The sequence below is a fragment of the Salvelinus namaycush genome, chromosome 9 (genome assembly GCF_016432855.1).
Source record: "Salvelinus namaycush isolate Seneca chromosome 9, SaNama_1.0, whole genome shotgun sequence".
NCBI lineage: Eukaryota > Metazoa > Chordata > Actinopteri > Salmoniformes > Salmonidae > Salvelinus > Salvelinus namaycush.
The window spans coordinates 5,815,032-5,829,731 of NC_052315.1; the positions used below are offsets into that span (position 1 = coordinate 5,815,032).

Consider the following 14,700-nt stretch of genomic DNA (forward strand, 5'->3'; position numbering starts at 1 on the left):
CTAGCGTGTGTGTGTGTGTGTACACGTTTGGCCCATGTGTAAGCTCTTACAGCGCTGTGAGGGCGGCAGGCGGGTCCGCTGGATCTGGTGTCTACGTAGCCGGATCTTCTGTTTGAGCTGCTGGATCTCTGAGTCACTGTCGTCACCCTCCTCCTCGTCCTCCACCCGCCGCCGCAGGTTGCACTTCATCAGCTCGATGGCGGCGATCAGAGACTCCGAGATGCTGAAGTGGGCGTTCTCCTGGAATGAGATGCAGATGGCCGGAGGAGAGTGAGGCCTTGTTGTAACACTTTCAGTATGGACGCTCCCTTCTGCCCTAACTTCAAGTTATGACTGCTTTAACACAGTTGGGGAGGTGCACATAAAAAAAATAAAATAAGTTATTTAACCTTTATTTATACAGATTTTTCTCATTGAGATAACATCTCTTTTCCAAGAGAGACCTGATCCAATAGCAGCAGGGGGAACAACGTTTTAGACAAAACAACTTACGTACACTAACATTAAACAAAACTATAAACACACATACAGTACAACAATTACATATTACGTTAAAAACACAAACATCTTGACTAAAAACAGCTGGCCTAAAAACAATTACACTCTTCTATGATATATACATCGATCAAGTGTTTAAACTCCACCAACAAAACTAGATCATCAAATGTTTAAATGTTCAGGAGAGAATTCCAGGACCACGGAGCTAAGTAACTAAAACTATTTCTACCATGACCTGTTCTAATTTTTGGTACTGTTAGAAGCAAATCAGAATGGGACCATAATTGATATCTATTTACCGACCTGATTAAAGAACAGCGAAAAAATGGCATTTTACCCAATATGGCCTTATAAATCAGGGTATACCAGTGTTTAAGCCTACGCAAGGTCAATGACCACCAGCCAACAGCGCTGTAGAGATCACAATGTGTTAGAGGTTTTTGATTGGTAGTGAACCTGAAGGCTGCATGATACACTGAATCAAGTGCTCTCAGGGTAGTGGTTGAAGCCTGTATATATTATATATATATATATAACATCACTAAAATCTAAAACCGCCAGTAATGTACATCGTACCAGCTCCTTCCTGGCCTCCAAAGAAAAACAAGCCTAATGATGCCGGTAATAAAAACCTTTTCTCAGCTTGAGCTTCCTTATCAAGTTCTCTACATGAACAGTGAAGCTCAGCTTATCATCAACCCACACACCCAAATATTTGTACACTTTGACTTGCTCTATAGTATGTCCAGCCAATGTAGCAATGACATGATTAGTAACATACCATGAAAATACCATGCATTTTGTTTTACCCGAATTTAGAACCAGCTTTAAATCATACAGATTCTGTTGTATGATGTTAAATGCTCTTTGAGCATTTCCAAAAGCTAAAGATAAACTACTACCACTTGAATAAAGAACACTATCATCTGCATAAAAATGAACATCCGCTGTTAACAAAATCCCCAATGTTGTTGATATACAAAATTAACAACTTAAGAGACCATAAGGACATTATATTTTGCTATAATAGCTCAATTTATCAGTCTAATTGTTTTGTTGTTGACATGTGTAAAGGGGCATCCGTTAAACATGAAATAAAATCGTATTAGATCATTTATTTCATCAAAGAAACTATCCTCCTTGCCAACCAGTGCCTTATTTCGACCATGTTGCTTATCTTATCAGACAAGTTAGCAGCGGAGGCAGGTTATAACGTTGTCCCTATTCTGTAACCCTCTGTCTTAAGTGTGGACTAATACATCGCCTTTAAAAAGGAGTGTTCTAGGGTGAGCAATTAAATGTGTGGGGAGGAGTGTACGAATGAAGACTTCGGGAGAATTGGAACGTTAGATTTCTAATCACTCAGAGGTCAAGGGTCAGAAGCGGGTTTATGAACCCTCCCCAAGGCTCACCTTCTCCAGGTCAGCGCAGCTGCCGAAGTCCTGCTCTGACAGGTAACTGATGAGGCTTTGTCCCTCCAAAGGCTTCCGGAACATGCAGTCTGGAACACTGCTGTACTGGGAGCCGTCTGCGTAGACCACACACACACACACAGCAAGACACACACAGACAAAGAGAGAGAGACACACAAGCCACACTCTGTTTAAACTTGAAGGTGCTGGCGTAAGACCCCTCCTTGCCGTATTCCACATGTTGTTGTGTTACAGCCTGAATCACCCCGGTGAAAACTGTTTTTTTTTTTTTATATTTGCAAATATATTGAAAATAAAATACAGAAATCTTTCATTTACATAAGTATTCACACCTGAGTCAATACTTTGTAGAAAACACCTTTGGTAGTGATTACAGCTGTGAGTCTTTCTGGGTAAGTCTCTAAGAGCTTTCCACACCTGGATTACACAATATTTGCACTTTTTTTTTTTTTATTCTTCAAGCTCGATCAAGTTGGTTGTTGATCATTGCTTGACAGCCATTTGCAAATCTTGCCATAGATTTTCATGCCGATTTAAGTCAAAACTGAAACTTGGCCACTCAGCAACAATCAGTGTCATCTTGGTAAGCAACTCCAGTGCATATTTGACCTTGTGTTTTAGCTTATTGTCCTGCTGAAAGGTGAATTCGTCTCCCAGTGTCTGTTGGACAGCAGACAACCAGTTTCTCCTCTAGGATTTTCGCTGTGCTTAGCTCTATTCCGTTTATTTTCATTCAACAAAAAAATAACTCCCTAGTCCTTGACAAGTGTAACTTGATGCCAAGATGCCATCTCAAGATGCCATCTATTTTGTGAAGTGCACCAGTCCCTCCTGCAGCAAAGCACCCCCACAACATGATGCTGCCACCCCCATGCTTCACGTTTGGAATGGTGTTCTTCGACTTGCAAGCCTCCCCCTTTTTCCTCCAAACATAACGATGGTCATTATGGCCAAACAGTTCTATTTTTGTTTCATCAGACCAGAGGACATTTCTCCAAAAAGTACAATCTTTGTCCCCATGTGCAGTTGCAAACCGTAGTCTGGCATTTTTCTGGTGGTTTTGGAGCAGTGGCTTCTTCCTTGCCGAGCGGCCTTTCAGGTTATGTCGATATAGGACTCGTTTTACTTTGGATATAGATACTTTTGTACCCGTAAGCATATTCACAATCCTTTGCTGCTGTTCTGGGATTGATTTGCACTTTTCGCACCAAAGTACGTTCATCTCTAGGAGACAGAACGCGTCTCCTTCCTGAGCGGTATGACGGCTGCGTGTTCCCACGGCGTTTATACTTGCGTACTATTGTTTGTACAGATGAACGTGGTACCTTCAGGCGTTTGGAAATTGCTCCCAAGGATGAACCAGAATTGTGGAGGTCTACAATTGTTTTTCTGAAGTCTTGGCTGATTTCTTTTGATTTTCCCATGATGTCAAGCAAAGAGGCACTGAGTTTGAAGGTAGGCCTTGAAATACATCCATAGGTCCACCTCCAATTGACTCAAATGATGTCAATTAGCCGATCAGAAGCTTCTAAAGCCATGACATCATTTTCTGGAATTTTCCAAGCTGTTTAAAGGCACAGTCAACTTAGTGTATGTAAACTTCTGACCAACTGGAATTGTGATACAGTGAATTGTAAGTGAAATAATCTGTCTGTAAACAATTGTTGAAAAAATTACTTGTGTCATGCACAAAGTAGATGTCCTAACCGACTTGCCAAAACTATAGTTTGTTAACAAGAAATTTGTGGAGTGGTTGAAAAACAAGTTAATGACTCCAACCTAAGTGTATGTAAACTTCTGAATTCAACTGTAGGTAGTTTTAGTGTTAGAACCAGTCTACTCACTAGACAGCTAGGTAGTTATAGTGTTTGAACCAGTCTACTCACTAGACAGCTAGGTAGTTATAATGTTTGAACCAGTCTACTCACTAGACAGCTAGGTCGTTATAATGTTTGAACCAGTCTACTCACTAGACAGCTAGGTCGTTATAATGTTTGAACCAGTCTACTCACTAGACAGCTAGGTCGTTATAATGTTTGAACCAGTCTACTCACTAGACAGCTAGGTCGTTATAATGTTTGAACCAGTCTACTCACTAGACAGCTAGGTCGTTATAATGTTTGAACCAGGCTACTCACTAGACAGCTAGGTCGTTATAATGTTTGAACCAGTCTACTCACTAGACAGCTAGGTCATTATAATGTTTGAACCAGTCTACTCACTAGACAGCTAGGTAGTTATAATGTTTGAACCAGTCTACTCACTAGACAGCTAGGTAGTTATAATGTTTGAACCAGTCTACTCACTAGACAGCTAGGTAGTTATAATGTTTGAACCAGTCTACTCACTAGACAGCTAGGTAGTTATAATGTTTGAACCAGTCTACTCACTAGACAGCTAGGTAGTTATAATGTTTGAACCAGTCTACTCACTAGACAGCTAGGTAGTTATAATGTTTGAACCAGGCTACTCACTAGACAGCTAGGTAGTTATAATGTTTGAACCAGGCTACTCACTAGACAGCTAGGTAGTTATAATGTTTGAACCAGTCTACTCACTAGACAGCTAGGTAGTTATAATGTTTGAACCAGTCTACTCACTAGACAGCTAGGTCGTTATAATGTTTGAACCAGTCTACTCACTAGACAGCTAGGTCGTTATAATGTTTGAACCAGTCTACTCACTAGACAGCTAGGTCGTTATAATGTTTGAACCAGTCTACTCACTAGACAGCTAGGTCGTTATAATGTTTGAACCAGGCTACTCACTAGACAGCTAGGTCGTTATAATGTTTGAACCAGTCTACTCACTAGACAGCTAGGTAGTTATAATGTTTGAACCAGTCTACTCACTAGACAGCTAGGTAGTTATAATGTTTGAACCAGTCTACTCACTAGACAGCTAGGTAGTTATAATGTTTGAACCAGTCTACTCACTAGACAGCTAGGTAGTTATAATGTTTGAACCAGTCTACTCACTAGACAGCTAGGTAGTTATAATGTTTGAACCAGTCTACTCACTAGACAGCTAGGTAGTTATAATGTTTGAACCAGTCTACTCACTAGACAGCTAGGTAGTTATAATGTTTGAACCAGGCTACTCACTAGACAGCTAGGTAGTTATAATGTTTGAACCAGGCTACTCACTAGACAGCTAGGTAGTTATAATGTTTGAACCAGTCTACTCACTAGACAGCTAGGTAGTTATAATGTTTGAACCAGTCTACTCACTAGACAGCTAGGTAGTTATAATGTTTGAACCAGTCTACTCACTAGACAGCTAGGTAGTTATAATGTTTGAACCAGTCTACTCACTAGACAGCTAGGTAGTTATAATGTTTGAACCAGGCTACTCACTAGACAGCTAGGTAGTTATAATGTTTGAACCAGGCTACTCACTAGACAGCTAGGTAGTTATAATGTTTGAACCAGGCTACTCACTAGACAGCTAGGTAGTTATAATGTTTGAACCAGGCTACTCACTAGACAGCTAGGTAGTTATAATGTTTGAACCAGTCTACTCACTAGACAGCTAGGTAGTTATAATGTTTGAACCAGGCTACTCACTAGACAGCTAGGTAGTTATAATGTTTGAACCAGGCTACTCACTAGACAGCTAGGTAGTTATAATGTTTGAACCAGGCTACTCACTAGACAGCTAGGTAGTTATAATGTTTGAACCAGTCTACTCACTAGACAGCTAGGTAGTTATGTTTGAACCAGGCTACTCACTAGACAGATAGGTAGTTATAATGTTTGAACCAGGCTACTCACTAGACAGCTAGGTAGTTATGTTTGAACCAGGCTACTCACTAGACTCCATATAGAGGGAACTGGGTGTACTGGCATCACTGCTGCCGAGGGAGAAAGGGCTGTAGTCCTCCAAACGACAGTCCTCCGCAACCAGGGATTCTGACACACAGAACACACAGCTGACGTTAGATTGACCACAGAAAGGACATTAGATTAGTGTCCTATCATCAAGTGCCAACATATAGCCTGTTAACCTGACTGGTTCTGTATTCAACATTTGTGTTAAATTTAGCTAACAGACTGGTAAACTGATCGATTGTGTCAGTAAATAGGGATTTCAACTTGACCTTCCAGTTTGAGACATGCTCAGTTAGACACCCACAAAGGATATATCGAAAGTAAATGTATCGAAACGTCAATGTTTTGTTGTCAGCTAGGTAAATGACATCACAGGGTAATAAATCTATCAAATAACAAGTCTTAAACATTGACATTTCCGTGCATGTGGTGTACTCTGTAAATCCAGGGCAAATATTGTGATGATACACTTTTGTACAATACATTTTTTGACAGTGATTCTGGCCAAATTCTTAACTAATAAATGTCAGTTGTAAACAATTGATAGTAAAATTATGATGCATTCGATGAATGACCAAAAAAACCATCAAAACATCACAATGTAATAAAAGGTGCATTTAAACACCAACCAACACAATGAACGAATGTGGCAAGCTGTTTCGGCCTAGCGTCTTGATCTTAGTTTGACCAAAACAACCACCAAAACAGCAACCAAGAAAACAACTGCACAAATGAAGAACCAGAGGCAAGGCCAGATGAGAGGGGAAGAAGGAAAAATAGCATGCGGAGTGCAGGGAGAGAAGAAGTGATGGAGCGCAGAAGAACTGCACTGCCAACCTGCTACAGGATCCTCTATTATAATGCTGATTTTCCTGTGGCCCCCTCCTTCACGCAGACAGACAACAAGGAAGAGAGACAGGGAGAGAGAGAAAAGATTACCACAAAGCAGAGAGAGAGAGAGAGAAGCTCATCTCTTGGCAGTAGTACCTGTAGATAAAACAAAATCTACCGTAATAAAATGATCACCGACGTCAACCCAAAGTCTCTTAGAGCATTCACAGTCAGCCCCCTGACGGCCCTATCAGATCACAGTCAGCTCCCTGACGGCCCTATCAGATCACAGTCAGCTCCCTGACGGCCCTATCAGACCACAATCTACTTGAATGGAGCAATAATCAACCGTGAGGCATCGAAGACGAGCAAACTGCATGCTATAAAGACATGTTATAGATGGAAGGAAGGTAGTGTCCAATCCCTCCTACACAACTTCCTGGAACAAAATGTTTTCCTGCCATATCCAATTTAAATTCCGGCGGAAAACGTAAGACAACTAAAGAGAAATGGTTCGATGAAGAATGTAAAAAAAACCTAAAGAAAGAAAATGAGAAACCTATCCAACCCCCCAAAAAACAGAACCATAAAACCTTAGTTTACACCTTCACTATGGTAAAACAATACAGAAATACACTAAGAAAAAAGAAGGAACAGCATGACAGAAAACATCTCATTGTGATTGGAAAATCCATAGAATCGAATCACTTCTGGGTAATTTAGAACACACTAAACAAACACGAAGAGCTATTTATACAAAATGGAGGCGTATTGAATAAACCACTTCTCCAATCTTTTCAGCCATATAACAAACAGTCAAAACATTTACTAAATGATCAGCTATTGAAGACTGCCAGAACCCACCGGATTCTCCAATTACATTGGATGAGCTACAGGACCAAATACAAACCCTTCAAAAGGCCTGTGGTGCTGATGGTAAAACTAAACTAAATTATAAGATATACAGACCACAAATTCAAATTGGCTATAAATTAAACCTCTTCAACATTACCCTCAGCTCTGGCATCTTGCCTAATATTTGGAACCAAGGCCTGATCACCCCAATCCACAAAAGTAGACTCAAATTTGACCCCAATAATTACCGTGTAATATGCACCAGCAGCAATCAAGAGAAATAAATACTCTGCAGTATCATCAACAGCAGACTCCACATTTCCTCAGCGAAAACAATGTCCTGCGCAAATGTCAAATTGGCTTTCTATCACATACACCCTGCACACCCTTATTGACGAAATAACAAAACAAAAGCAATGTCTTCTCATGCTTTGATGATTTCAAAAAAGCTTTTGACTCATAGGGTCTGCTATACAAATTAATGGAAAGTGGTGTTGGTGGAAAAACATTATAAAATCAATGTACACAATATCAATGTACACAATGTACACAAAGAACAAGTGTACAGTTAAAATGTGCAATAAACACACAGATTTCTTTCCTCAGGGCCGTGGAGTGAGGCAGGGATGCAGCTTGAGCCCCACCATCGTCAACATATATATCCATGAATTGGCGAGGGCATTAGAAGAGTCTGCATCACCCGGCCTCACACTGCTAGACTCCGAAATCAAATGTCTACTGTTTGCAGACTACCTGGTACTTCTGTCCCCAAACAAGGAGGGCCTACAGCAGCACCTAGATATTCTGCACAGATTCTGTCAGACCTGGGCCCTGACATTAAATCTCAGTAAGACAAAAATAATGATGTTCCAAAAAAGGTCCAGTAGCCAAGCCAACAAATACAATTTTATCTAGACACCGTTGCCCTAGAGCACACAAAGAACTACACCTACCTCTGCCTAAACATCAGCACCAAAAGGTAACGTCCACAAGGCTGTGAACGACCTGAGAGACAAAGACAAGGGCCTTCTATGCCATCAAAAGGAATATTAAACTCAACATAGCAATTAGGATCTGGCAACAAAAAAAACTTCAATCAGTTATCGAACCCATTGCCCTCTATGATTGTGAGGTCTAGGGTCCACTCACCAACCAAGAACTCACAAAATGGGACAAATACCAAATTGAGACTCAGAATTCTGCAAAAATCTATTGTGTGCAATGCAAACCCCAAACAATACATGCAGAGCAGTATAAGGACTATACCCACTAGTTATCAACATCCCCAAAAAAGCTGTTCAATTCTACAACTACCAAAAAAGAAGCAATGCCCACACATTCCACCACAAAGCCCTCACCTACAGAGATTAACCTAGAGAAGTGTCTTCTTAACCAGCTGGTTCTGGGGCTCTGTTCACAAACGGACCCCACAGAGCCCCAGAACAGAAACCCATTTAGACCCAACCAAATCATGAGAAAGCAAAAAGATCCTTATTTCCCATGTGTCAAGTAATTAACAAAAAAACAGAGCAAACTAGAATGCTATTTGGCCCTAAACAGAGAGTACACAGTGGCAGAATACCTGACCACTGTGACTGACCCAAAATTAAGAAAATCTTTGACTGTGTACAGAGGCTTTGCCTATGTGCACACTGCCCACAAAATGAGATGGAAACTGAGCTGCACTACCTAACCTCCTGCCATATGTATGAGCACAGAGACACATATTTCCCACAGATCACACAGACCCAAAGAATTTGAAAACAAATCAAACATTGATAACCTCCCATATCTGTTAGGTGAAATACCGCAGTGTGCCATCACAGCAGAAAGGTGTGTGGCCCGTTGCCATGAGAAAAGGGCAACCAGTGGAACACAAACAACATTGTATATACCACCTATATCTTTCTGCTAATTTATTTTCCCTTTTGTACTTCAACTGCTTGCACATTGTTACAACACTGTACAAAGCCAATAATATAACATTTGAAATGTCTATTTATATATATATATATATATATATTCCCCTTGTTCATTTCCAATTTCTTTATTGCCTATTCGATTTACTTTCATAATGTAAACATATGTTCCAATGCCAATAAAGCCCGTTGATTTGAATTGAGAGGAGAGCGGTTAGCAGTGTGAAAATAGAGGACGAGGGTAAAGTAAAGTCGTTTTAGAAGCAGTGGCACTGTGGTAACAGAGAGACAAGAAATGTGCAGGATGTGATCCACACCATCCAGGCATGCAGACCCTCTCTCTGCAGCATAGACATACTCTTATACAAACACTGGTCTTATACACATTCAGCTGCTGCAATGCAAACACATCGGAATTACTTTTTTTGACATTTCAATTCACACCAAAACACGCATACATAAAAGACACTTACAGGCTTGCTCTCACACTCAGAAAACAAACCCTAGCCTCTCACCTGCTGCACACACACACACGCTCACCATGTCTATGTTTGCTGTTGATCCCTGTGTCGGACATTGAGCGGACGTGCCCTCTGCTGCCCCCCCGACCCGGCTCCCTCTGACCCTCCGAGAAGGATGACCTTCGAGGTGTGGGAGGTGGGACCGAAGCCAAGGAACTCCTTCCAGGGGACTGGACCTGAATCTCACCATCCGATTCGCCGCCGCAAGGCTCGCCACCGGGGGTGGAGCTTTGGGAGTCGCGGCGATTGCCACGATGCCCCAGGTTACCGATAGCCAGATACTCGGGGCCGTCGTCGTAGTCGCCCTCGCCAGAGTCTAGGGCGTCGGAGTGGGCAGGGCATGGGGAGACGGGCTCTGTCAGGGCGATGGAGGGGACCACCACTGAGGGACCGGGAGGTGGGCTCATGCCCCTTTCGCCATCTCTCTCGGACCTCGGACCCACGCACCCCCAGGGGGCTCCCGAGGCCCTAGCGGATGGATTGGAGTCTAGAAGGGAAACAAGAACAGTATATCAGAGTTAGAAATATAACTATATACAGTGCCTTCGGAAAGGATTCAGACCCCTTGACTTTTTCCACAGTTTGTTACGTTACAGCCTTATTCTAAAATTGATTAAATTGTTTTTATCCCCCCTTTCAACCTACACTATACACTATAAAAAATAAAATAAAAATTACTGAAATATCACATAAGTATTTAGGCCCTTAAAACCTGTCTAGCCCCGGGGTTCCGCTAGCGGAACTCCTCCCACATTCCACTGAAAAGGCAGAGCGCGAAATTCAAAAAATATTTTTGAGAAATATTTAACTTTCACACATTAACAAGTCCAATACAGCAAATGAAAGATAAACATCTTGTGAATCCAGTCAACATGTCAGATTTGTAAAATGTTTTAGTGAAAACACCACGTATATTTATGTTAGCTCACCACCAAATACAAAAAAGCACAGACATTTTTCACAGCACAGGTAGCATGCACAAAACCAACCAAACTAACCAAGAACCAACCAAACTAACCAAGAAACAACTTCATCAGATGACAGTCTTATAACATGTTACACAATAAATCTATGTTTTGTTCGAAAAATGTGCATATTTGAGCTATAAATCAGTTTTACATTGCAGCTACCATCACAGCTACCGTCACAAATAGCACCGAAGCAGCCAGAGTAATTACAGACACCAACGTGAAATACCTAAATACTCATCATAAAACATTTCTGAAAAATACATGGTGTACAGCAAATGAAAGACAAGCATCTTGTGAATCCAGCCAATATTTCAGATTTCTTAAGTGTTTTACAGCGAAAACACAATATAGCATTATATTAGCTTACCACAATAGCCAGAAACACAAGACATTTACCAGCAGCAAAAGTTAGCGATCGTAACAAACCAGCAAAAGATATAATTTTTGACTAACCTTGATAAGCTTCATCAGATGACAGTCCTATAACATCAGGTTATACATTCACTTATGTTTTGTTCGAAAATGTGCATATTTAGAGCTGAAATCAGTGGTTATACATTGTGCTAACGTAGCATCTTTTTCCCAGAACGTCCGGATATTTTTCTGCCACTCACCTATTCTGACCAAATAACTATTCATAAACATTACTAAAAAATACATGTTGTATAGGAAATGATAGATACACTAGTTCTTAATGCAATCGCCGTGTTAGAATTCTAAAAATAACTTCATTACGACATGCAGCTTACGTTATGGCGAGAGAGTGCCCAAAATCTGGGCGCAAACTATTAGTAAACATGTTCCGACAGATATATGAAATAACATCATAAATGGGTCCTACTTTTGTTGAGCTTCCATCAGAATGTAGTACAAGGGGTCCTTTGTCGGGAACAATCGTTGTTTGGTTTTAGAATGGCATTTTTCCCTCTCGAATGAGCAAGCAAAACTAGCCAAGTGGCGCTAAGCTCTCCTTCGTCACCAAACGCAAAGAACGCAACACGTCTAAACTCCCGAAAATGTCAATAATCTAATAAAACTATATTGAAAAAACATACTTTACGATGATATCTTCACATTTATCAAATAAAATCAAAGCCGGAGATATAAGACGTCTATAACGATTGCTTTTCAGAAGCCAATACTGGTGACCTTTATGCGCTTCCTGAACAAACAAATTCTGGGGTCATGTCATTCCAAGCTGTCTCTTTTGACCATAGAAAGAGATTGAGACCCCATTTCACCTCTCACAGCCTATTGACATCTAGTGGAAGGCGTATGAAGTGCATGTATAGTCATAAATCTCAAGCAAAATGATAGGGAGGGCCTGGAACAGAGCCTCGATTTGAGATTTTTCACTTTCTGACAGGAAGTTTGCTGCAAAATGAGTTCTGTTTTACTCACAGATATAATTCAAACGGTTTTAGAAACTTGAGTGTTTTCTATCCAATAGTAATAATAATATGCATATTGTACGAGCAAGAATAGAGTACGAGGCCGTTTAAATTGGGCACGATTTTCCCCCAAAGTGTAAATAGCGCCCTCTATCCTCAACAGGTTTTAACTCAGTACTTTGTTGAAGCACCTTTGCTACCCATTTTATCCTGGAGTATTCTTGGGTATGACACTACAAGCTTGGCACACCTGTATTTGGGGAGTTTCTCCCATTGTTCTCCGCAGATCCTCTCAAACTCTGTCAGGTTGGATAGAGAGCGTTGCTGCACAGCTATTTTCAGGTCTCTCCAGAGATGTTTGATCCGGTTCAAGTCCGGGCTCTGGCTGGGCCACTCAAGGACGTTCAGAGACTTGTCTTGAAGCCACTCTTGCGTTGTCTTGGCTGTGTGCTTAGGGTTGTTGTCCTGTAGGAAGGTGAACATTTGCCCCAGTCGGAGTGCTCTGGAGCAGGTTATCATCAATGATCTCTCTGTACTTTGCTCCGTTCATCTTTCCCTCGATCCTGACTAGTCTCCCAGTCCCTGCCGCTGAAAAACAGCCCCACATCATGATGCTGCCACGACCATGATCACCGTAGGGATGGTGCCAGGTTTCCGTCAGACGTTTCGCTTGGCATTCAGGCCAAAGAGTTCAATCTTGGTTTCATCAGACCAGAGAACCATGTTTCTCATGGTGTGAGAGTCCTTTAGGTGCCTTTTGGCAAACTCCAAGCGGGCTGTCATGTGCCTTCCGTCTGGCCACTCTACCATTGAGTTCGCATTATTGTCACAGTAGACCTAAGCCTGAATGGACCCAGCAGAGATTTCTCCGTTTTCCGAGGGACACTCCGAGCTCCACCACTTACAGTCGGCTCTCACCCACCATGGAACTGTGATTGGTCGCCATGAGGCGCGGCTGTAGACATTGCCGGAGGATTTAAGGCCTAATTTGTGGAGTGCTGCAGAGATGGTTGTCCTTCTGGAGGGTTCTCCCTTCTCCACAGAAGAACTCTAGAGCTCTGTCAGAGCGACCATCGGGAACTTGGTCACCTCCTAGATCAAGGCCCTTCTCCCCCTATTGCTCAGTTTGGCTGGGCGACCAGCTCTACGAAGAGTTTTGGTGGTTCCAAACTTCTTCTATTTAAGAATGATGGAGGTCACTGTGTTCTTGGGGACCTTCAATGCTGCAGAAATTTTTTCGTACCCTTCCCCAGATCTGTGCCTCGACAATCCTGTCTCGGAGCACTACAGGCAATTCCTTCGACCTCATGGCTTGGTTTTTGCTCTGACATGCACTGTCAACTGTGGGACCTTATATAGACAGGTGTGCGCCTTTCCAAATCATGTACATTCAATTGAAATTTACCACAGGTGGACTCTAATTAAGTTGTAGAAACATCAAGGATGATCAATGGAAACAGGATGCACCTGAGCTCAATTTAGAGTGTCATAGCAAAGGGTCTGAATACTTCGGTAAATAAGCTATTTGTATTTTTAATAAATGTGCTATGGGGTATTGTGTGTAGATTGCTGAGGAAATTGTTTTACTTCATGAATTTTAGAATAAAGCTGTAATGTAACAAAATGTGGAAAAAGTCAAGGGGGTCTGAATACTTTCAGAATGCATTGTAGATACACTTATAGTAGTGGCTACATCTCTGACAAAACAAGACAAGATCATAGCCCGATTCTCTATCGTGGAGTAGCAATCACAGTCTTTTCAATACATTCAATGTATATCTGCAACATTCTGAACGGTTTCGCTCTATCGAGGAAAAAATCTAACCCGTTAGGACGTTTTATTGAATCCTTCATGTTACTAATGAACCATGTATCCTTTCCCAGATCATGACTGTGTAGGTTTATTTCGCCACTACGGCCTATTTACTGCCTTACCTTCCTTATCCTACCTCATTTGCACACAATGTATATAGATTTTTACTATTGTGTTATTGACCGTATGTTTGTTTATTCTATGTGTAACTCTGTGTTGTTTTTGTCACACTGCTTTTCTGTATCTTGGCCAGGTCGCAGTTGTAAATGAGAACTTGTTCTCAACTGGTCTACCTGGTTAAATAAAGGTTAAATAGAAATAAATAAAAGGTTCAGGGTACAATAAAGACAATTCAGGCGTCAATGAGCTATTGTGGCCCATAGGGACTCATTGTGGCCCATAGGGACTCATTGTGGCCCATAGGGACTCATTGTGGCCCATAGGGACTCATTGTGGCCCATAGGGACTCATTGTGGACATTGACCTGTTGGAATGATGAAGAAATAACATTGACATTTTACACTCTTATCCACAGCGATTTACAGGAGCAATTAGGGTTAAGTGCCTTGCTCAGGGGCACGTCGGCAGATTTTTCACCTAGTCGGCTCGGACTTTCAGTTACTGGCCCAGCGGTCTTA

At 41.5% G+C, this 14,700-nt stretch overlaps 1 protein-coding gene across 1 annotated transcript in view; it reads right to left on the minus strand.

Moving 5' to 3' along the window:
• Window positions 1–14,700, minus strand: part of LOC120053614 (run domain Beclin-1-interacting and cysteine-rich domain-containing protein-like) — a 55,571-nt gene that overhangs the window by 14,661 nt on the left and 26,210 nt on the right. Inside the window, exons 7-10 of the mRNA XM_039000755.1 lie at window positions 9,907–10,374; window positions 5,744–5,842; window positions 1,911–2,026; window positions 51–240 (exon numbers count right to left, since the gene is read on the minus strand). Of these exons, the coding sequence (XP_038856683.1) occupies window positions 51–240; window positions 1,911–2,026; window positions 5,744–5,842; window positions 9,907–10,374 (873 nt within the window). The remainder of the gene's footprint in view (window positions 1–50; window positions 241–1,910; window positions 2,027–5,743; window positions 5,843–9,906; window positions 10,375–14,700) is intronic.